Source organism: Nasonia vitripennis, chromosome 2 (genome assembly GCF_009193385.2).
Source record: "Nasonia vitripennis strain AsymCx chromosome 2, Nvit_psr_1.1, whole genome shotgun sequence".
NCBI classification, from domain to species: Eukaryota; Metazoa; Arthropoda; class Insecta; order Hymenoptera; family Pteromalidae; genus Nasonia; species Nasonia vitripennis.
The window spans coordinates 14,687,501-14,712,566 of record NC_045758.1 but is presented as its reverse complement, the minus strand read 5'-3'; the positions used below and the strand labels follow the sequence as shown (position 1 = coordinate 14,712,566).

The 25,066-nt window shown below is 47.5% G+C and overlaps 1 protein-coding gene across 5 annotated transcripts in view; it reads right to left on the bottom strand.

Annotated features, from left to right (window-relative positions):
- The window catches only part of LOC100120008 (venom dipeptidyl peptidase 4), a 197,356-nt gene that overhangs the window by 51,986 nt on the left and 120,304 nt on the right, over positions 1-25,066 (bottom strand). For all 5 annotated transcript variants that reach the window (XM_008203938.4, XM_008203940.4, XM_008203941.3 and 2 more), the window contains 3 exons: positions 20,159-20,253; positions 18,401-18,475; positions 2,988-3,040 (listed from right to left, as the gene is read on the bottom strand). In XM_008203938.4, coding sequence (XP_008202160.1) covers positions 2,988-3,040; positions 18,401-18,475; positions 20,159-20,253 — 223 coding nt within the window. The remainder of the gene's footprint in view (positions 1-2,987; positions 3,041-18,400; positions 18,476-20,158; positions 20,254-25,066) is intronic.

Here is a 25,066-nt window from a genome sequence, read left to right as displayed (position 1 = left end):
CATTCTTTTCTGGTCTGTCTGGGGAAAAAAACAACCGCGCGCAATAGAATCGTTGTTTGTTCGCCGAAGGTAAAATTTCCGTCGAATTTTTCCCGCTCGAAGCTTTCAACCGCAGAAATTGGAAATGTATAAAGTGCACTGGCGTTCCTGGCTCTTTCGCATATGAAGTCAGTGCGCTGGCAAATTCAAAAATTTGCGAGCGAGTCTGCGCTGCGAGGTTGAAAGACGAAATAAAGAAATCGGTGATATACCCGTATTTTATGGAAGAAATTCGAACATTAGAGGGATTAAATTCATTAGTTTTTCATTAATATTTCTCATCGTACGAGATTTACGTCTACCAGCGACGGTCGACAAACATCTTTTCTTCTCAAGTATGAATCTAAGCCGCTTACGTACCGAGTAACGATCTTCGCCAAAACCAAAAATGCAAATGCGTACTCGACTACTTTGTGTTCCCGAATAAGGTTCGAGTGGGGTTAATGTTACAACTCGCAGCATATAAATAAGGCTGCTCAGCGGTTCCGAGCATCGTGTTCACGGAGCGCGAAGTGCAGCAAGGACGAGTCGGTCGGATAGACTCAGTCTAGCCTCTCCCAGTTTATGATGGCCGGACCTGCGACGCTGTCTGGCTGAGCTTCGCGCTGCACACATGTGTGCTCGGTCCGCCCGAGGCGGCGTGTGACGTATGTGTACGTGCGCAAACTACGAGGGAGAAAGACGAGAGAGCGAGAGAGCTGCAAGCCGGCGCAGTTTGTATATATTACGTGCAGCCACGCCGCAGGGCTGCGGGGAATAACTGCATTGTCCAGAAATTCCTAGGGGCCACTTCTCATCCGCGACGACGACGACGACGAAGACGGCTACGTCTATATACCTAGCCGCTTCGAGCTCGAAGACCATCGCCGTTCCGAGGGGGAAAAAAGAAGAAGCGGCAAAGAATGGTATGAAAAGCAGTCGTCTCTTTTTGCATTCTCGAGGAGCGGCGGCTCGCTCTCTCTCTCTCTCTCTCTCTCTCTCTCTCTCTCTCTCTCTCTCTGCTGCGGCAAATAGCAAACGAGCGCAGGACAATGCTAAAATGAATCGCACAGCGTTTGCGAGAGAAGTCCTGCACTGTATGTGTGCGCGCGCGCGAAGGAAATTAAAATAAAAACATAATGCCCACTCGGCCGCTCTCTCCAAGATTTATGCAGAAGAAAAGTTGAACTGGAACTTTATTAACGCTTCGACGTTTAACGACACTCGTGTAAATAACGGCTCATAAAATTCAGCGTCGCTCTTTCTGCTCCTCGCGTTGCGTTTTCATGTCGCTATTAATCTCGCGTCCGTCGTAAAACAACAGGCCGCCGTTATTAACTTGTTGCTGCTAAGTTTCTTAATTTCCGCTTTTTAATGCGACTCCCAGTCGATCGATGAGGTTATTGTCGATGCGACGCGAGTACGACTCGCGCTACGGCCAATATAATATTCGCGGTAGCCTACATAACGAACGCTGGCGTGTATACAGGCAGGAGCTGAAGAGACGGAACTGCGTCAACAGCCAGACGCGGGTTATATAGCCAAGAGTAGTGCAAGAAGAGCCGCAAAAGAAGAAAGACGAGATGGGGGCAATAAGGGCTCGCTGGCGGCCCTGTCACGGTCATACAGCTCGGGAGTCGCGTATAGGACACGCTCGGTCGAAAAAGAGGATTTATAATATGAAAAAGAAGAAGCGAGAGGGAGCATCGGACGAGTAAGTGCCGTTCGAGCTACTGCCCGCACGCGGAGGAGCTTAGGGGCCGAGTGGAAAAAGCGAAATGACCGGGGAAACGGCATGTAACGTGTTTTGCCGATTTTCCCGCGCGATGCGGGCTCCCTCCCTCTCTCGGCTCACTCTCGTGCGGCCGCGAAGTGTCAACATCCTTAATCCCCCCGGAGAGAAAATTCAGAAATTAGCGTTCTTGCACCTTGAATTTTCATTTGAAAAGAGCTGGAGCCACGAAATCGCACTCGAGAGTACTGGCTTTCTGGGAGAGATAAATTAAGAGCGCACTCGCGAAACGCGTTGGAATCGAGTAAGTAGAGCAGTCCGGATTTGGTCGGACGGCGCGAGAGAGCCATTGGAGAGTTTTTCACTCGGGGCAGTATGGAGTACGGATAGAGAAATCCATACGGATGTAGTGTATGGATTACTGGACGTCTTAACTGATGTATATGTTATCGGCTGGTTTCAGCGTAATCGGATCTTTATCATCGGAGCACGTCCATTAGGCGGAGTGGCCCCAGCTTTTTGATTCTACTACCACGAGGGCACGCGAAAAAGCAAGAAGGAAAAAGCGCCGTTTTGAAAGTGGAATAATTCGTTTTTTTTTTCCTGTACCCCGGAACGTTTATTAAGGATGGCTATTACGGGGCTGTGTACTTCGAGCGCAGAGTCAAACGAGGTCAGGACGAAATAAACCGCCGAGAGATAAGAGAGAGGGAATGACATGAAAGTCTGAGTGGGCGAAATGATTCGTGGGAATTCGTTCGCGCAACGTCGTTAGGGAGTTACGGGGACGACGGGGAGCTGGACAAACAGAAAGGAGCGGAGTATTAGTCCGTGGGGCTATTTCGCCGTGGTTTAAAGTTCAGATTTACAAAGGGAGGTATAGCGCATTCTTCGAGAGGACTCACTTAAAGCAACGTCAGCGCGCAATGTATAAATCCCCGGATGAGAAAGTTGCCGGCAGTCCTGTCTCCCTCTCCCTCTCCCTCGGCGGAAAACGCAAAGGTATATAAGGCGAGAAGGAGGATTAAATTCGCGTGCGGGCACAGTTTGTAATTTGCGCCCGGTGCGCGCACGCGGTCGCCGACAGCTACTGGCTATCTCTCTCCCTCTCTGCGCCGCCGTGGTTGCTTTGCGCGCGCGTCTCGGTATTAAAATGCAAATTTAAATTTTAGCCCCGAAATAAGTCTGAAATATGATTATAACGTAAATGCGATAAGCTCACGGCTCGTTTACTTACAGCGTCTCGAGGTTCACGATCTTGTACTGGGCCAGGTAGGTGTGACGGAAGAGCTGAAACAGAAAAGGACGGCTGCTTTATTCTCATTGAAATTCATTGCTATGCATTTTACGAATATTACACCTCTGATTTCGCCAGCCGCTGCTTTATTTTCTTCCTCTACTATAGCTGGCCGACTCTCCTCCCTCGCTCTCTCTTCCTATCCACTCTGTTCGGACATGACACGGAAACTTTTTTAAATATTCCGGACCTCATTGAAAATTCTATCCTCGCACCTTATTCCAGTCTGATGTATTATCATAACCGATTCAATTTATTCTTTATAGCCTTGGCTGTAGCTTTCAGCTCGTCATTTTTAATTTCAGAATATCTTTAATTAATTGGAACGTACTCCACTGGTCAGATGTATTGCGACGATTCGTAAAAACGATGAAATACGACAATGGAGTTGCGGAACAAAAAATAATTTTTTCAATTAGCAGGATTGCAAAACGGACCACGAATGCAAACATAAACTCAATCGCATTCAGGCTTCAATTTTTAATAGAGTATAAACAAGCGCAGTACAATATTAATTATAACGGTAATAACGGAAAATCGATTCACGTAATTTTGTTGATTAATCGTATTCCCTGATCAAATTAATAAATCACATTTTTTTAAATCTGGCCGCGTCGGATATTGGAGTAGCATTATAAATTTCAAGCTTGGGATTATTTTACATTGGCATTCATAATGTTTCGCGTTATACGTATCGTATTATTAGCATTTCATGCGCAGGAAAATATTCAAAATTTATTCCAATTGTTTAGTAATTAAGAAAGTAAAATTTTCCTCTGCTATAGCTGCGCGTAATTGTAGCGCCCTCAGTAAAGTAATGTCTAGTTTCATCTTTTAATATCCGCAGGGCGCTAGCAACCAGCTTCAATTAGAAGTACAAGCATTTCATCCAAGACGTAGCCCGGGATGTTCGTAACGCGTAGTAAATGTCGAGCGAAGCTAGAGGCAGATGTTGAATTTAAATTTTTTGCGGCTGCACGCTGTTTTAGAGCGTTTCAGAACGCAAAAAGCGAAACAATTTTTTGAAGAAATAAGTTTGTTAATGCTTATATACGCATCTTTCGTACAAGAATTTTATTATCACGCATACTTCGCGAATCCGCGGCGCGATTTGCATGGCATAGTCGAATAATTTGCTCGAATCTAAATTGCGCAACGCAGAAATTCGAGATGCACACTTTTCAAAGAATGTATAATTTCGAGCCGAATATCACGCTCGCTTGTTCCGCAACGGTATGGGGGAATTAAAATATTCTCATTAATTCCGTTTTCGTTGTTAAACGCGCGAGTTAACAATTTCTGTGAAAATACATACACGATATTTCGAATGTATTAATTGCGTTCCGAGAAATAATAAACGCGATGAACGGCAAGCAGGAGTTATAAAAGAATAAACTGCCACGAGAACTAAGGAGAGACGCCATAAAAATGACAAACTGCATGAATGAATCAAAAAATAAATACAAGGGATGTTCGGAGCCAGCAAACATGTAAAGGAAGAGAGATAAGCGAGTTCTGAAAAAATGTAGAGGCAATAAAACGCGAATAAGTTTCAAGAGAATTATATACATTGACAAAAATATCGGGGCGTGGATATATAATATTCAAAGGTGGATTTGATACTTCAAAACGGACACATTCGCTTGATTTATGCCCGCAGCGAAATGTACATGTACGCGTGTACATAATGTTCAATAAATTCGCGAAAGATCGATAAATTTCAGCATTAGTCATAAAGTTGTTGCCATAAATGCTCATATATATTCATGGTATGTCCTCCGCATATACATAAAGGGCGCCCGAAATTAAATGAGCATAAGTCGGGAAAAATGGCTTCTTCTTTACTCTTGTTCACACACAGAAGAAGCCAGCTGCTCGGCGGCGGCGGAAAATTCCTCGCGTTTTTCTAATGGCAAATAAACAAACGAGTCCTGAATTATTCATCCCGCGGCGTTTTGCATAAAGAAACGCTGTCGATTCAGCGCGGATATCGTGTTCTCGGGACAAAAGCTAAAAACAGATACTCTCGCGCGCTCGGATGCATGGCTGTGCAAGCGAAGGGCGGGGTTAAAGAGAGGAAGGAAGCGGATTAATGCAAAACTCGCAACCGTTAATCCCGCGGGCGCGCATCGACTCTCGCGGGTACAGAGATACTTACTAAAGCAGCGGCAGCTCGAAGGAAGCTCACGTACGGCACTTTATTTTTCGCGGCGAAGGGCGCTTCACTAGCTACGGTAAAAGGGCTGATGCTCGCTGCTCTTTCACCGGTCACGTGGTGGTGGCGGCGGCGGGGAAGAAAGAAGGAGCGCCGACGAGGCAGAGAGCGCGCGCAGCGGCTGGCGTTCCGCATCGGCAAGACGAAATTAATTTGGCCTTCGGAATAGCTTTAAAAGCTCCCGGAACGATGCAGGCGCGCGAGGCCGGAATGCTCAATGCGCGCGAGCGCTTTAAGTGACTGCGGCTGTCGCGCGGTGGCTTTTTCACGCGCTAATTGAGCACGCGACGTGATTCTACAATTATTCCGCGGAGGCATCGCATGACGAGCTGTCGTTGTCGCTCGCTATGTGTGTGTGTGTGTGTGTGTGTGTGTGTGTATGTGTGTATAGGTACGTCAAGGGCGACTATTATTCACAGCAAAATGGACGGAATCCGCGGCTGCGCCGGCTAATTTGAAAAGCCTTTATCGCCGCGAGCCTGTTTGTTTTAACGTATTAACTGCGTATCTGCTGCAGTTTTCCGTTTAATCGATCGCTCTGTATACATTCCGACGGTTTATATTCGCCTGGGTGCGAGGGAGAACGTCCGAATCTCGATTGGAAAAATGAATATAAAGCAAGAAGAGCGCAGCGAAATATATTCGGACGAAACATTTTTTTACCCCGGACTACGGTCACTTCAAAAGGAAATCCTATATTCTTTTCGATTCGAGCCGCGCGCGGGCTTGCGTTTAAATAGGAAATCGCTTACGGTCAGTATTCAGCGCAAAAACGCGCAAACAATTCCAGAAAAATGTACTCCGAACGCTGTCGGCTATAGATGTAAAAAATACACTCGGCAGTGAGCTTCGAGGCAGATTGCTGCGTATATTGTTACCGAGATATTGCAGCGCGCTATTCGCTCTCGACGAAAAATAACGTATATTGCGATTGAAAAGAATATTCACGCACCTCCGTCGCGGACTCGAAAAGCTTCCCAATACTTGATTAATTCGCGATTACAAACGGACGATGCGGTAAAGACTGTACTTGTCCATACGCGCATACCATCACATTCGCTGAAAGCGATTATCTTTTGCCGGCGTGAATTCGGTCGCACAGCGATTTGTTCGCGGCCGAATTGAAAATGCGTTTGGAAAATGCAGCGGCGAGAGAGCCAGGGGGCCGTACACGCACACACACACTAGAGAGAGAGAGAGAGAGAGAGAGAGAGAGTCGGAGGGGCTTTATATGAGAATGGCGTGAAAAAGAGCACCGGCGAACGCTCGCGCGCATCGGCGTAATTTCGCACAATCGGCCAATCGAATCCAATTTAACCCCGCGGCTGATTCCCTAATCGTCCAATCGCCGCGTCCGGCGACGTCGGTCTGCTGGACTCCGAGCGATATTACCAGTGGCGGATGCAGTGCGTGTACGCGCGGCCTCGATCGACAACAACGAGAATTTTAATTGGTTGATTTTACACTGAAATAATCGACCCGCCGACGCCTATCTCCGCGTTTCAACGCTCGAAAACGGTATTTTCCACCGTAGTGGTACATTCGACCGCGCGTTCGCATTCGCAGCGCTATAGTTTTATTTTTATTTCAGAAAAAAGAGCGAGTGCTCGACACACGCCGGCATATTTTGTTGAAATTGTAAAAAACATTCCCCCAGAGGCTGCGTGTGCTAAATTTCGCGGAACCCGTCCCGATATCGCGAATAGCCCAGCACAATGCATTCCAATACCGCGAGCGGTAATTCAAAACTCTCGCCGGGTTTTATCGCGCAGTTTGCAAAAAATCAACAGATATACGCACCCAGCCAGCCCGTGTTTGACGATGATTTTACTCCGTTTCATTCACGAGCCACTTAAACAAATGAGCATCGAAAAACACTGAAATGTCCTACATCAGTAGCAAAGTGGCGAATATTCCATTGGTAATCCAGTGCGTTTTGGCCCGATGGGATTTTGAATGATCGTTGATTGAACGGAAATCTCTCTCTGCGCTGGCGAGAGAGCGACGAGGGAAAGAATAGCGAGAAATCGGAATAAAGAACGAAGAGAAAGAGAGAGAGAGAGAGAGAGAGAGAGAGAGAGGGAGTACAAAAACACGAAATATTCCAGTGAGAATCGATCGATTCGCCGGGGGGAGGGAGCGAGAGAGAGAGAGAGAGAGAGAGAAAGAGAGAGAGAGAGGCGATGGCGACAATGATTCGCACCGCGTGAAAATGGCGTTATTCCGATCCTTATCGCAGCTCGGCGTGATTTATGACGCGCCGCTGTGAAAGAGTTAATGGAGGCAAAATAGCGCGTCGCGCACCATGAATCCTTCGGCCCGTATCGACGAGTATTATTGATGATACCTGACGCATCGCAGCGCCATATCTCGTAAGCTTTAAATTTATTGGAGGGAAATCGCTGGGCCGCTGCTGCTCTGCTGCTGCTATGCGTTTATCTCGCGTTCGAACGTTTCCAATATGACATTTTTAATAAGTTTTCCCTCTTTTTTCTCAAGCTCGCGTGAGAATAATAGGAATGCGGTGCGTCAAGTAGAAAAATTCCGTCGAAGCTCTATCTCGAAACGACGATCAATTATTCCGGGCGAAAAAACGAAAGATACACAATGCAACACGATTTAATTTTGCCTCGGCTTTATTGTCATCTCTCCGAGAATCAAGCTACTTTAATATTTCTCTGGCCGTCAAGCAGCCGCGATGATAAAACGGCGTCTGCTGTCAACGAATTCCGAGAATTTTCTTCTCCGCCTCTCCTTTATCTATTAAATGGCAATAAGAAAGCCGGCCAATTGTTTAAGTTCTCCCCGAAGGAATAAGCTGTTCAGCTGTCGCGCGCTTGTTGCTCTCCTGTCTCTCGACTGCGCGATTCTTATGCAGAGGAGTATGACAAACTACGCGCTATCTCCCCGTCTCTCGTCGGAGCTGGAGCCGAGGCTTTCCGTGCCAGCGAATGACCTTATTTAGCTATGAATAATGGACGATCCGACAGGTTCGGGGGATAGGCGCGTTATATGTAGGACGTGGTCTCGCACAACGCGAGAGTTTCCGACGGCAGCTCGAGGGGGAGACTAAAAAGAGCGATGAAAAAGACACAGACCGATTCGGGGGCGACTCACCGCGGCGGAGCACCAGTGGCAAGCAGCAGACGGCGCAACGATTTTGCATAAAGCGCCTGGGCCTCGCCCCCTCCTCCTTCTATCTCTCCGGAATATAATACCGCCTTTCCAAGTCTGCGGCGAGAAACTACAGAGTTGCGGAAGATATTCCGTGACTCTGCTGTACTCGGCATTGATAGCGACTCTCTCTCTCTCTCTCTCTCTCTCTCTCTCTCTCTCTCGTTTTATATTTTGATGACCCTTATAGAATATTACTAGCTCCCTCATGCGGGTATCGTTTGTTCGGGATAAATCTTACACGCGCTTGCTATTTTGAATTTCGTGCGAGCAATTTCTATTTCGGCCGCGGCTTAATGCTTTTTCGGCCGAACATAGGCCAATAACTTATTTTATTCGGCCGCGCACGCGATTTCCAGATAAAGCCCGCGTATTTATTGTAGGTAGTTAAATGTAAAATTAAAGCTTACGCGTTGTTGCTGCTGCTGTGTTGTTATTGTTACGACTATACGATGAACGCGATTCGTTTTGCTGCGCGCGGAACTACCGCAATTACGCTCTATAACCGATTGGATATATTGTTTGCGGAATAAAAATGGGATCGATTGAAAATTAATTCGTTATGCGCATATCTACATACATATATAGCACAGTGAAAAAGCAGGACGTTCACCCGGACAATCATTTTTCATCATTACGCGGAAAGCTTTTCCCGACAAAGCTCTACAGCGCAAAACCGCTGAAAATGGATCTCTTATTCATTTCCGCGAGCAACTATTAGACATACTAAATCTCTCCCGCGCGCGTGCGTGGCTCCCGAGCATAAAACACCGGGCTAGCTCCTTTGACCTTTTAGCGGCAAAGAGAAATTTCGCAACGCGCGACTCTACTTTAGCGTGCAACTTCTGCGCGGACATAACTTAAATTTTCGTCGCGGGACAAAATTTCCTGCATTACCTTAAAAGTCTCGCCAGATAAATATCTCTTATGCTCTTTCCCCGTATAGCTCTGGCCCCGGCAAGTGCGCGTGTTTCTCTCTTTCTCTTATTCCGCCGGCAAAACTCTCTCGCCCGCTGTATGCAGGGCCGCGTTTCGGACGCGAATCCGCGCTACACGTGCGCGCACAGCACTCTTGGAAAATACACTCGACCCGCTTTCCAAGTGCGAAATCCGAGCAGAGGCGCGGTTCGACTGCTGCGGCGGCTGCAGCCCTCGGGAGAGAGAGAGAGAGAGAGAGAGAGAGAGAGAGAGAGAGAATCAAACACGGAAAAGCTCCGTGTCGATGAGCGATAGCACTGGGAGGCGGGATAGCTTTTTTTCACACTCGAGAGTATACGCTCTGGGCTGCGGGAATTTTTTTCGCTGCACAGCTGTTTGCGCAGTATCGAGGCATAGCCGAGTGATTCCCACAGCCGCGCGCGGCGTCATTTATCTCTAAAATGAGCTGTCTCTAACCGGATCTAAAATAGACCCAGGGCTTGCGGCGCTGAGAGAGAGAGAGAGAGAGAGAGAGAGAGAGAGAGAGAGCGAGTTTAGTTCCCGCGTCGCGGAAAATCGTGTTTTCCGAGCGCACTCGAGCTTTGCGGCAAGAGAGAGAGAGAGAGCGAAACGTCACTTTTTCTCGTTCTCCCTCGGCTGCAGCCGCAGCGAGCCCTACCTTTTTCACCCCCATTTTAATTATGCGATTTATGGTCTCTGACTCTTGGCCATCTTCTCCATCCATGATTTAACTGGGCGAGCTGCTGGTACTGCCTCCCCCCTCTCTCTCTCTCTCTCTCTCTCTCTCTCTCTCTCTCGGTTCTTTAAAGCTGAAATGGTAATTACACTTCAATTTCGTTTGTAAGTTAAAGCCGACCACGCAGAAGATAAGCGGCTTACTCGCGGATTGCGCCGATGAGATAGAGAAAAATGGCATTTCGACTATTACGAACGCGCTTAGATTTTCTTCTTTTTTTCCTTCTGATCCTTGACCCTTATTCGAGCCAGCGTCTTTGTGCGAAAATTGCGCTCAGCGCTGGATTTAATAACCGTATATTGAATTCGTTTTATCTTATTATGTGAAGCTGGAACTGTCGTTTTGACATTTCGCCCGTCCCTTTTACACTATGAAGCCGGTCACATTTGTGCTGAAATCAGCATCGTTAAACTAAATGCGAATTACGTGTATCGTAAGTATAATAAATAATTTATGCGCGATTTCGCGCATAAATTATGGCCGTTTCTCATTAGTCTGTGCGTCAAAGTAAATCATAATGCGCGTGTAAAAAGATTCAATCAGCCGAGATAATAAAAAGTTTTAAATTACAATTAACCTTACACTCTCCGAGGGAACGAGAACCCCTTGGATATTATATCTGCTTTGCTTTCAAATTTCCGGCACCAAATCCCAACGGTCGAAAATTAGTCATTTTTCGCCCACGCGGAGAGAAATTCGTACATCAACAAAAGTATATAGAAGATGCGTCTTTCCAACAAAGCAAAATCCATAATGCATACGCAATTTAAAATAGCAATCAAGTTCTTTTCTAAGCCGATATTAATTGCTTCGGCCCACAGCGTGCGGATGAATTTTGAACGCATTAACCGTGATGCGGTGCGACGTATCACGGGAGAGATTTTTCGAAAAGCCCGCGACGCTGTAATTTATGCTCGCATACAAATAAGTTTAATGACGGAGATGACGCGCGGGAGGGCTTTTCATCGCGCAGCGCCCGTCAGCAATTTTGTATAGCAGCCTGAAAGCTCGATGCTATGTTGACCGTCGACGGTTACGCGAAAAATATTCTACACGTATATTGCGTATTACAGAGATTTCATATCTAGCAGAAGAGAAAGTACGAGTAAAAAAAGCACAGCAGAGCGAGCGATTGGATTTTCGGTTCAAATTTTTCCCCGCAAGACCCGATAAAGCTGTCAGTACTACGCGGCCTATTTTTATTGCCCTCGCTTTCATTCGAAAGATTCATAAAAATTCTAGTTTTATTATGCGCCTCGCGTGCTCTCGAAACGCTTCCACGAAGAACGTAAAAGTTAGTCCTCGCTGTTGCTAGCCCTTAAAAATTTCAACCGTACGCAAAAAAAAAAACAGGCACGCACACACATTCCGCGATACTAACGCGGTACACGCCGGAGAGTCGAGAAAGCCATTACTCTTCTCATAACGCGTGTACCGCAGCGAGAGAGCCGGAGAAATAAGAGAGGCTGATAGCACAGAGAGAGAGAGAGAGAGAGAGAGAGAGAGAGAGAGAGAGAGCCGAAGCCGAAGCAAGCGCGCTAAATAAAGAATCACTTGATCCAGTCGTGCAATCGGCGAGAGAATCCCCAGCGAGAAAAGGAACCGAGAGCGAATCCGAGAAAGTTTCGGGGAATCGCGTAATAAATACTAATTTAGGCCGGGCGATAAGACCAGCGGGCGCCGCGAGCTTACGCGAGAAACGGCCGGAGAATAATCAAAACAATTTTTCTTCGTCGTCGGGCGCGAGAGTTCGGAAGTTGGTTCAATTTCCTCGGAGGCGGCTGGAACTTCGAGAGGAAGGGGTGTGTGGGCCGGGGAGAAACCGCGCAATGAAAGATGAAAATAGAGAGAAGGTCATTTCCCATAGAGCTTGATTCGCTGCAGTTAAGGAGCTCTGCCGGCGCCGCGCACTTTTTCATCTTTGGCACGTTACCAGGGTAGCTCTCTCGCTCGTCGGGGAGAAAAATAAATCAGCCCGCGCGCGGGAGTCAATTTTCGGCGCGGCGATAGCTCGGCCCGGAAGATGCGGTATCAGCGCGCCGTAGCTTTGCAGTCCATTGGCTTATTTCCTCGCGAGAGAAAGAAAGAGAGAGAGAGAGAGAGAGAGAGAGAGAGAGAGAGAGAGAGAGAGAGCGGCGCGCAAAAACGCGCGAGAATCGATTTCGATTGCCTCCTAATGGGAAGCCAATGACTGCGTGCGGCTAGATGAAGGGACTGGCTCTGCGTGTGTGTAGGTATATACAGTCGAGAGCCAATAAACTGCGGCGCAGTAAAGCTCGCTCTCGCGTCGATAGGGGCGCGATAGGCTTCCTCGCGTTTACGCAGACTGCTCTCGCGCTCTTTTATGCACTCTTTACCCTAATGACCCGCGCCCGCGCGCATGCAGCAGCGAAGTGCCACTCCGATATATCGGCGCGGAGGGAGAGAGCGCCCAGCCGTGTCCCGGGGCATTTACGAGCCTCGTAATAGCACGGCAGCGGCAGCTTGACTCGCAGCGCCGGAGAATTTATCTGCGCAACGTGGACCATACCTAATATTGTAAATCAAAGGGGAAGCGCCGGCGCTAAGTACTCCGCGTCTCCGTGCGCGCGCGTCCCTCAACTTTTGCTCTCGCTTGCGAGCTAGCAGCTGCCCTGTGTTTCTTTACTGCCCACTACACGCGACGTACATACCGATCGAGCCCCGAGGAATCTTGCGGCCGCATATTTTATCAAGTTCGGACCACCCAGGCCATCAATAATTCGGCGCTGCATTAATAAGGCTGGAGAGATCGTGTATTCTGGAGCGCGCCAACTCTCGCTCCTCGAATACAGGCTGCCGATGCACAAAAAGGACCGGGGCTGACGCTATTTTTGATTTCCTCTCTATATTGGGTCGCGAGTCAGCTATTCGGAGCGCGATTATTACGAGGCGAGCGAGCTGCGTTTTTGGCGTAAAAACGCGCTTGGAATTTACCGTTTCTCATGAAATTGTAGAATATCTTGTGCATTTAACCGCTGAAATATTATACGCCAGGTTAGCAGACAGACGGGTCTCTCAGCTCGACGGGTACCTGCGAAATCTCGCTGCCGAGCGCTACTGCGGCGAATTCATGACTCGGAGCGATTCATTACCACAATTTGCAGCTCCGCGAGAGCTCGTGCGCGCATCAGCTTCTCCCGAATTCCGCTGCACGCAAGATTAGGCTCGCGATTCGTTTACGACGTGGCTCATCTCGTAAGTATCCAGCGAATAAATGGCGAACTTCCGAACCGCGCGCGTCACAACTTACGATGATTGTAGCCGAACTATTTCCACGATGCGGAATTCGCAAGCTCGAATGTATGCACGTTTTTATCGTCATCCAACTATAGCCAACACTGAATCGCAAACTTTTTGCCAAAAGCGCGTTACGCAGCAACAGGTTTTACACTCGTCTACATCGATAATCCGAGAAGCTCCCTCTCATCGACATTTCACACACGCGCGTTACAAATCCATATCCGCGCAATCCAACGATTCCAGCGAGATATCAAACGCGGCTCTGTGTACGCGGGAACAATGGCGAATCCAGAAAATGCGTTATCGCGTGCCCGACGCTCAGCTGGAATCTTTATGGAGCTCACACGCATCATCGCACGCGTACGGGGAGAGAAAAGAACGTGCGGCGGGTTTAACGACGCCGGCTGCGTTGAATTTTTAATAAACGCACAGGAGAAGGTCGCGCTGTGGCAGAACGACTAGTCGCGCGAGCGAACGAGCGAATGCGGCTTGATACACAAGCCTTTCGTGTGTACGGGCTCGTAAACGTGCGTGTGCGGTGGTCGAGATTTCGCGCGGCGCGATTTAAAGGGGGAAAGGACTGCACCACACGCACGAGATGCAAATGACACAAACGCGGCGGCGGCGGCGGGACAAACAGAAGAGCGCTCTCGAGGAAAAAGCGAGAGTGAAAGAGGCCAACGTGAAAACGAGATTCTATGTATGCATACGTATCATGTCTGCGCGCGCAGATATATACCGAGAAGGCTCGGAGGGAGAGAAGGGTAGATTCAGCGCGCGAAAAAAGAGAGAAATAAACGCCGTGATTCCCGCGTGTTAATCCTCTTTCGCCGCTGCGCCGGATACTTAGGGGGCTTACGCGCGCTGCCGACGCGCGAAAGCGAGACCGGCTGAGTGCGCGCGAAGAGGCTGAAAGAGTGCGCGGCGACAGCGACGGCGTTAAATTAAAACTTTACATGTCGCGCGGGAGGCTCTGCGCATAGCATCGGCAAGGGCGCGGAGCGCCGGCACTTTAAATGAGTTTGAGCGCGAGGCAGTATTTGACACGCTATAATATATTACCGAGATTGGAGCCGTAAACGCGCGCGACCTCGAACGACAGCCCCTGTAGCACTGCGCGAGAAGGGAAAAAGGGAAAATACGCGCGAGCGCGAAGCCCCGCCAGGTTTTATGTGCGAACATAAAATCCTCCGAGCGCGCGGCTTAAGCACGAAATTAATTTGTACTCTCGGCGACGCTCTGCTAGCTACTGCCCGCGCCGCGCAGTTAACGAATTCGCTCCCGGCTTTTTCTCCTGCGCCCACGCGCTCACCTATACCTCCCCAAGATCTATCGGCGCACAGTCGTATCGCTGCGGGCTTGAGATAGCGAGAGGAAAAAAGGGACGAGATGCTCCCAAATGGAAGTAACCGATTCTGTTTGGCTTGGGGTTAACGAGAATAACGAGCTCGGTTCCCGCAAGTAGTGGAGGTAAACACTCGCGCGCAGCTATACCGCTTGTATTTGCATATTTATACGAGGACTGAAAATTACTCGTCGAGCTCGTGTAACGTTCTTTCTAAATCTGCAGAAGCTGGATTTTAAGCGTGTAAGACTGTAAGAAGCATCGGCACGGAAATATTCTATTGTCGAAACGCGCGTCGTTCGCTGCAGAAAGACGCTTGAGTCCAGGACTCGCCGCGTTCATTACGGAGGCGTAATTAAATTCCCAACTTTTTCTCTGTTCCTTACGCCTTCGGTTTAATTATTTTCTTCTTATATTTCAGAAACTCGGCCGGCACTATAACGAGTTCAACAACTTTGCGCTCTTTGGAAGTATTAAATTAGAGAAGAATCAAACAATAAAAACACTGTCAGAGTTTTAAAAAATTAAAATGCAATTTGGAAATTCACAATACAGGTATCTATAGTGTAGAGCTTGAATCACAGCTGCACCATAGAGTACACATTAGGGAAGAAAAAAATTGAAAGATCAACCGTTTTTACGACCGTCGCGTAAATCTGCTGCGCAGTAGCGTGTCTCGCAGGAAAAAATTGAAAAAAACGGGGATAGGAACGAACAGCGTATGGGATTTGAAGCTGGATTCGAGGATTGGTTTGTTGTCGTCGACGAGGCGCGCAAGCACACATCGGATTGGAATTGGCAAAAATTCGAGTCAATCATGTAAAGGCCAAATTACGGGATGTCGCACAATCAATCGAGGACGCGCGCGTCATGGAAATTGATGGAGCTCGAGTTGGTTTACGAGTTTCAAGTGACGCTCTCGAATGCGGGGGCGGCAGCTAACGCGGCCCCGCTGACCTGCTGATGCTGCTGACACTGCAGTGCATATACACACACTAGCTGGGGCAGAACCGAGTCAGTAACCCGCGCGATGATGCACCTGTATGCGTCAGCCCGAATGTAGACTTTGACTGCGGCCAGATTGGAATTCTGATTTGTTACATAAAAAGATTAAAGGTTGGCGTTTCTGCTCTGTATAAAAGTCTGCTTTGCGTCATGTGGCGGCACAGAACAAATAACTCTCGGCGCTGCGATGCTGCGCTTTTTTTTACGATGTATTTTTAAGCAGAATACTGCCATTTAATAAAATTGCTGCATGGAATTGTTTGTTCGTGCAACTGACTGCTCTGGATCACGACGCGAGGAAACGGAATCAGTGATGAGCACGAATCTCAGTGAAACATTGCAATTCCACGTTAATTCAACGTTTAATTAGGCTGCGCATTTATATTTACCAACGAATACGCTGCAGTATCATACGAATGTTTTACGAACAAATTGTCAAACTGTAATTACCACAGAAAAAATAAAGCAACATGATTTACAGAATCCTCTCTTGTAAAAAAGTTAGCGATGATTTGTTAGTTAAATCGTGCCACAGTATTACCACGATATTTGCGTTTGAATATAAGAAATTAACAATAACCATTGAATTTTAAAGATTAACCAGTTATATACGTTTTTGGAATCTGAGATTAAGCGCTAAAATCAGAAGCATGCCGTGAAGCGTACTCACATCGGTCAAAATTTAGCATGTGCAGTTTCGTTATATTATTCTATTTCATCTTCAAGTATTCCCATGCGTCTAGCATTTTCATGAGCTGTCTAGATGTATCCGATATAAATAATCCGCTCAAGATTATGGGCTGCAATAACGTTGGTTTTGGCAATGACAGCTCTTTATTAACAGGCACGATACTCGTAGATTAAGTGGAGATTACGTGAGCAACCTTCATTACAATAGCAAAGCCATCGCACACAAAGTACCAGATCCTGCATGAATGGATGGCCCGTAATATAATGTGCGCGTTTTGCGTCCCCATATTTCTATAGATGAAGTTGAATACGAAGAACCCATATTTCAAGACATTTATATGTGCTATACACCGAGTATGTATCGAAGTAGACAAGCGTATGAAAGCCGTTTGTCATATTTCTTACCATCTATACATAATAAGGTAGATAAGTAACATTGATATTACAATTTATAACTTTAGCAATAGTTTGCATTTCCATCTGCTCATCAATACAATTATTACCCTTGTTTTTTCTTTTTGTCTCGCGCCGCGCACATACGCAAAAATTTGCCGCGGCAATTTTGCAACGCGCATAACAATTGGTATACGCGCGGTCGTCGGCATTTACGATAACTTTACTGTCCGAAGCGTCGGCTTTAAAGGCGCGATACTGTTATTAGTAGCTCGTAAACTCGATATGGAATATTAAAATTCCATAATGCGTCGCGATCTGCGCATTTCCAATTGCTATGCGCGACGTATTGGCGTTGCGATAATCCATTGCATGCGAATCTTCGAAATGTCTTTTTTCGCCATCTGTGTCTGCGATCACATCCGAACTCAATTATGAGATTTGGTTTAATTAATCTCGTGAAATACGAGGACAAAGGCACTTTGCGAAGTGATTGTTTAGGCGTACATAAACCAGTAACAGTGTCAAGCAATTTCTCCGCAGCTACACGCACTTGCACTAACAGAGCCAATCTCCTGTATAGAGCACTAAGTAGAGCAGCTATAACTGGGGCTACAAGGAAGCTGTTTATAAGCTCGTAATGTCGTTACAGGTGCACATGTCTCGGAGGGCATCTGCCGTCCTGACATTTGCCTCCGTCGCGTCGCTGTCCAGCCTCTACAGCTCCTATCACGGCGCCACAAGGACAAACGTCATTTATCGCAACAAACACCCGAGCATCCTCAAAGCCTCGGGAGCGACTCAATAACCCATCAAAATAGTCGACGCTATGCTATAAAGCACGTCGTTTGATGGCATTTTCAATCTTGACATATTTGCTTTTCAATAAAGACGCGTCGCCAACTTCCCGTATGCGTCTCCGTCATGAAGCTATCAATATAAATTCCAATCCAATAATCTGCGGCTCATCCGATCACCCGCGCGGCTATTATTTAATAATACAATAGACGCCTCCGATCGTACACACATATACCGCTACTAGTCGGGCGAAATAACAACGCGTTACGACGACGACGACGCGGCTGATAGGAACTTTTTTAAAATTTATATTCCCCGCAATCTTTAATGGAGCACATAAATTACACGGCTTTTTATTAGATCTCGTAATGTCCTTTACGACTCTCGCGGATCATCGTCCTTCAGCAACGTCCATATATATATATATATATATATGAGGTTGTCAGGTGAATTTCCAAAAAGCCGCAATGATACCTCGATCCCTTGGAGAAAGTTTTGACTACATCGTATAATATACAAGAGTCAGAGTCTGGCAAGTTTTTCACGCCGAAGGAATCCTGATCCAATGCCGCGGACGGGGGGCGTACAGAGAGCGGAGAGGGGGAGTTTCGCAGCCTCGAAATTTCATTATACGAACGTTAAAGCCATAATGGCCAATAACGAAGATGAAACCTTAATCACCGTTTTTCGCGAGGCGGGCGCTCGGAAGCGGGCGCGCGCTTATCGTAACACGCCCACTAAACCTAATGCCCAGCCATAAATATAGTAATAATATAACAGAGCTCGTGCGCACTTACCCTCTGGTAATTGAAAGCCAACAGCAGGTATTTGCGATCCGCGGAGAACTGGTGATCGAAGCTCGCTACGAGGGCCTGCAACAGATTCACACAAAACTTATATAACACAACACAGCATCTCAGTTTCTCGTGCAGAGTCTCGGCTCGTCCGCGGGAGTCTGCATGTTTCAGAAGGCGCTGATTTAGGGTCGCGGTCGCGTCATCGCCAGTCAAGCCATCACGGCTGGGTATATAAAAATTAATGCCTCGGGCTATATATAGCTCGTCCGCCAGGTGCGCCCAAGTAGTTGGCCGTCTGAAAGTTTGATGCGCGCCGGCCGCCTACGCTATCTGAAAGGTTTTCCATGCACACCGAGCGCCGGAAAACCTCCCCGGCTGTGTGCGCGATTGTGTGCGGGTGTGAGGGAGAGAGCCTGACGCAGATGGATCGAGGCGAAACGTCGCTGTAGCTGCGCGAGCGCACAAAATGGATGAATAAAGGAGAGGAAAGGCTAGTCCGGCGAGCCGTATACACGAGAGATACAAGGACTTTATATACTATTATTGACTTGTTTCCGCGCGACTGTACCGTCGTGTTTGCGGGCATTGAAGAAGTCGCCAAGTACAGCTTCTGGGAGTTGTGCTATCGGAATTAGCCGTTGATGGAATCGACGTTTTTACGTATGCGCTGTACATACGGATCGCGATAAACGGAAAAGTGTCCGCATAATACCCGCTATGAATCAGCCGCGAGTGTGCACACTATACACGAGAGACGCAACGCTTCGTATCCGAAATCGATTGCTCGGATAATTTAGGCCACTTAGGAATAACGAGCTGTCGGGGCTAGGCTTGACAGATGCGATTATTGTCAAAAGTGCGGCTAGAGCTGCATATACACACGTATACACACACGAGCGCCAGTTTCGCTACGTGTGTTTGCCCAACACCTGTATTGATGAGACTCGCCGTAATTTTGAATTTAATGCGCGCGTCGCTGAGGCTAATTTTCTAATGCGCGCACACAATTCAATTATAACGTCCTCTATCAGGCGGTAAATAAATGTTGGTGTAACGCGACTGTGTATATAAGCTTACGACTATTATGTCGTTTGTCAAATCAATTGTTAGGGACAAGACGAAGATAGGATTCAACAATAATCATTGAAAACTATTAATGTTCTAAAACATACTTTATTAATAAGACTAATCAGAAAAGGTCGACGCTTGACCTCCTTCTCTCGCGAGTCGCCGCCGGTAACTGTCGCTACGCGTATTAATCGCCGCCGAAAAACGTCATCGATGACGGCCGAGGAAGGGCGAAGAAAGCCGAGCGCATTGCTTATATTACATCATTCCTTTCATCTCGCTCTCTTCGCGATCGACTCGGTAAAACAGGCAACTTTTATAGATTTATAAGATCCTATCCGTAACATCAACTATACTGAACGGCTGAATGCGTACCGAAATAGTAAGATCTACGCTGATCGCGTTATCACTTTTCGCGGTGACAAACTGCGCGTGCCATTGGGAAAATTTGCAGTAAATTTTCACGCCTTTCAACAGCAAGCCGAGGACTGCAAATTAGTCGTAGGCCGAACGTCGAGCGAAATAACAGGAAGCTACTGCTGGAAACGCGTGGCAAGTAAAACTCGCGCCCGAGTAAAGTGTACGTTTTCGAGGACACTCGATAGCTTTGTTGTGACACGCAGACATTTGAATGGATCTAGCGGGCCCGGTGTAGTATTACGGCACAAGCCAGCCGAGCAGTTTACCCACCGAATTAGTGATGTTGAGAACGTTCCGGCTCTGCCTGCTGGACGCATCGAAGATCATGAGGTTGCCGCTCTCGTCTTCGTAGAGTATCTCGTCACCTGCAAAAGCACAAAGAGAAAACGGATTAATGATGTTCCAACCGCGATGGCTGCTAACCTCGTTGTCGTTGAGCTAAACGCGCGTAATCGAGGACAATCAAGCCGGGCATAATTAATGCCTCGCTCGGCTCGCACGGCTATTTTATTCTCTCGTCGCATTCGCTGTTTTGATGCGCGCCTCACATTAATGGGATCGCGCTGAGAGAGGGAGAGGGATATAGCGGGTAGAAGGCACAGAGTCCGACGTGTCTAACTGGCCGGAGGCAAGCGAAAGTCGGCGCGTATATAGAGGGATACATCGCGTGTTCCGCGCGTGTGTATACACGCAGATCGAGCAGCAGCGTGTGTCGCTGTCGCTGATGCCGTGCGCGACGCCGGCAGGTATGTATGGGATTGTGTATTGCAGCCCCTACCCCAGCTGCCCTCGTTCTCCGGCGCGCGCGCGTATATCCCCTGACTGGCTGGCTGCTGCTGTCGGAGCGTGAAATCAGCAGCCGCACGCGACACTGAATTTCCATGCAAATAGCGAAACATCAATGCATGACGGGCATAAGCGTACTCGCGCGCTCGAGCTTCGGGTTATCCGGATATTAACACGTTACATAACCCCGCAGCGCAGCAGAGAGAAGCGAGAGAGCTGCGCATCTGCAGGCGGCTCGACGCTTTATATACATATAGCTGCGCGCGTTGTATATGTAGGTAGGGAGCGTAAATCGACTGTTGGGCGCGGAACATGAAGCTGAAGCTACCCAGCACACAGAACCCAAAATTTTTTTTTTATGTACACAGCTTAAAACCGCTTGATTATGGTTAAGATAATCAAAGATTATCGGGAAAAGTACTTTTCCGTAAAAAAACAATCAAAATGGGCATTAAATAAACAATTGAAGTCAACAAGCGCAAAGATAGAAATTTTCAAGTACGAATCACTAAAACATATTCCTGAATTATTACTGGCCAACGAGGTTTGCTAAGATTGCTCTTCATACGTGTAAGAAGTCAGTCACAGCGTTAAGGTAATGGCACCAAGTTTTAAATAAACAAAATCACCCCCTTACTTGCAAAATATATCCGTATATATAGGTTTCGCTACGTCACATTCATGAAACTTTTTTCAAAATAATGTTTGGCAAGCAAAACTTGCTGGAGGCTTTCTTCTTACGTGTAGAAAGACATCTGTCGTGAGAAACTTGTGGCACCAATGTTATTAAAAAACATAGTCGCCTCTTAGTTGCAAAAAAGCACGAATATTCGGGTTTCGCTACGTCATGTCCATCAAGCTTTTTTTCAAATAATGTTTGGCGAGCGAAACTTGCTGGAGTCTTTCTTCTTACGTGTAGAAAGACATCTACCGTGGGAAACTTGTGGCACCAATGGTATTAATAAACAAAGTCGCCTCTTAGTTGCAAAAAGCACAAATATTCGGGTTTTGCTACGTCTTGTCCATCAAACTTTTTTTCAAATAATGTTTGGCGAGCGAAACTTGCTGGAGTCTTTCTTCTTACGTGTAGAAAGACATCTACCGTGAGAAACTTGTGGCACCAATGGTATTAACAAACATAGTCGCCTCTAGTTGCAAAAAAGCACGAACGTGTTTCGCTACGTCACATTCATGAAAGTTTCTCACGGTAGATGTCTTTCTACCCGTAAGAACAAAACCTCCAGCAAGTTTCGCTAGCCATACAATAGGACAAGACGTAGCAAAACCCGAATATTCGTGCTTTTTTCAAGTAAGGGGGTGATTTTGTTTATTTAAAACTTGGTGCCATTACCTTAACGCTGTGACTGACTTCTTACACGTATGAAGAGCAATCTTAGCAAACCTCGTTGGCCAGTAACAATTCAGGAATATGTTTTATTGATTCGTACTTTAAAATTGCTATCTTTGCGATGCCGACTACAATTGTTTATTTAATGCCCATTTTGTTTGTTTTTCACGGAAAAGTACTTTTCTCGATTATCTTTGATTATCTTAACCATAATTAAGCGATTTTAAGCTGTGTACGTTAAAAAAAAAATTTGGGGCCCCACCGCGTATATGGCACTGTTCGGCGGGTTCCGTGTGTCGGGTAATCAGACATTTAATACTGGTCGCGCGCAGCACTTTTACGCCGCGGGCTGTTGCTGCAGAGAGAGAGAGAGAGAGAGAGAGAGAGAGAGAGAGAGAGAGAGAGAGAGAGAGAGAGAGAGAGAGAGAGAGAGAGAGAGAGAGAGAGAGAGGGAGACACACGCACAACGGCGGCCGGTGCAATCTGATTTTGATTAAATTTTCCCATTATGCGCGGCAGCTCGGAGTGAAACAATCGGCCGGGGCTTCTCGCCCATTTTCTCCGACACACTGCAACTGATCCGCGATGGTTAATCAGTGACTGATTTGCATCATTTGTTCGCTGATTTTCTAGAGATTATCCGCTTACGCGATCCCGGTCGCTATTACAGAGCGCAAGAAACGTAATGTGCCATTGATTTACACAGATTATATGTATGGTTTGCCGTTCGTTCCGGGATTAGCCGTTTTATATTTAGTTTATTGTGTGTATAGCAGCAGCTGCCGGCAGTAACTAACTCCGGGCGCGCGGCGTGTTTATTCGATAAAAGTCGCGCATAGAAACATATATCGCTGCTCGAATACTCGAAATATTAATAGCCGCGCCGCAGTTATTCTTGCGCGAAACGCTCGATGTATAAGTTTTGAGCGCGTCGAACTTTCGAATCGGCTTTGCGATCCCGAGTCGAAATTTATGTGGCTGAGTACTTTCCCATACAGATTTGTACGGAGTTTAGTTTCGAGAACGGATTACACTCATAACGCTGCAATATGTGTACCTATGTACGTAAAGTTCGTATTAGAAACATAAATGTCTGATGAGCTGCGATTATATTCGCAATCTGTAAACGTGGAGAAAAAAGGTTTGGATATGTTATCATAACTCGACATCTAATTGAAACGCATCCCGCTGAAGTGAATTTTTCCGCAGTATGGGATTTCCTCGCTCCACAAACATATAATTCTGGGATAGAACAAAGGTAACAAACGAAACTCTATGCACTATACTCTTCTTCATTCTTTATGCATAGCCCAGTTAGTAATCCATCATCTGGATGATCGAACAATTTTTTCATGATGAAAGTGAGGAGAAATGGAACTTATCCAACGTAAGAGGAGGAGAATAAACCCAGAACAGTGGACGGCGCATGACGGAGCATGCAAAGCGCGTACCTTCTCCATAATAAACAACTGGCAGCAAAAAAGCGGAAGCTCGGCAAGACAGTTATCAAGATAGCAGCGAGTGGCAGGGGCGCAGATACACCCAAAAGTATAGCAGCCGCAGAGCGGCGGTCGCTCGGTCGAAGGGCCAGAGAAGAAGAAGAAGAAGAAGAAGAAGAAGAAGAAGAAGAAGAAGCCGGGCTGTAAAAACACGAGCGCGTGTCGGACTTTTTACGAGGGACCAGCACAGAGGGTCTTGCGTGCACGGCGTATTAGTAACGCGAGGCGGAGCGGACGAACCTGCTGAATTAACATGGGCGTTGCGTAGGGTCAATAAACAGGTAGTTTGCGGTGAATAGCAGCGAGCGAGCTCGACGACTCTTCTCTCTTCGCTCTTGAGGGGCTGACGCGTCGAGTAGCTCGTTGATGAAGCTCGACACGCGGTGGAGTAGCAGTGGCAGTGCTCGCTACTGCGACAAACTCCGGATATTTTCCCAAGCGCTCCTCGAGACTCGCGCCCGGCTGAATTTCCCGAAGAGGACGCGTGCGCGGCGCTCTTTGCGCTTTATCGAGGGTTAGAAAGGAGCCGGAGCGACGAGCAGTCCCGGCGAACTCGTTAAATCCGGGGGAGCGTTTTTCACCCCGCACCTGCGGATTTCCACTTGCTGGATCTCCCCCCCCCCCCCCCTCCCTGGAGCGTCTCTTTATCTCTCATTCCCGCCTGCAGCTTCTAAGCCTCTTGCCGCTGCCGCCATCGATGGAACGTGTCCGTATTTTCGTTAGTCACTTCACGGAACTCGTAAAGCGCAACGAGACTTTTCTCCCTCGGCCATTTTCCACTCTCGACTATTACGATTTTATAGTATTTTTCGGATTAATGAAGCCCTCGAATTTTCGCGCTCTATGTATGTATAGAGGAAAAACTTTTTACGACTCCGCGCGCTGCGGCCGCTCGACGGGGCTTTACGCCTGCGCGCGAAACTTTTTACGCGGTGGTTCAATTTTTCATTATAATTGACCTCCCACCCCCGCGCGCCGGGCTGTGGTTTTCGAGTGGGAGGAAAAAATTTTGAAAATTCAAACCAACGACGCGCAGAGCGGAAAGATCGTTATCCGCGGAGTACAGGTTAAAAGTAGCGATGCGATAAGCCGGCGATCTGCATTTCTCGCGTGCAATCTTCCCGGAATCCATCAAGCGCGCCGCGAAACAAACGGTGATCCCGCGCATATACCGATGCAGTATATGCATCGCGTGGTCGAGCCCAACAAAGTTAATCCCTTAATTATGCCCGCGGCGGTTATACAGCTCGCTAATGCGCCCGAGTCACGTGAGAGCGGGAGCGAAAGTCGTATAACGAGGCCAGTAGCGTCGTTTGTTCTCGTCGGGGAGAGAATTTTTTTTCGACCTCGCTGACACACACACACACACACACACACGGGGGGGGGGGGGGGGGTCGAAAAACAGCAACGGCACTCGGTGATGGGCAGCGGCACGTGAATCGAATCCAAGCATATAGGCCACGCTCGATTTTACCGCAACAGTAGATACAGAGAAAGAGAGAGAGAGAGAGAGAGAGAGAGAGAGAGAGAGAGAGAGAGAGAGAG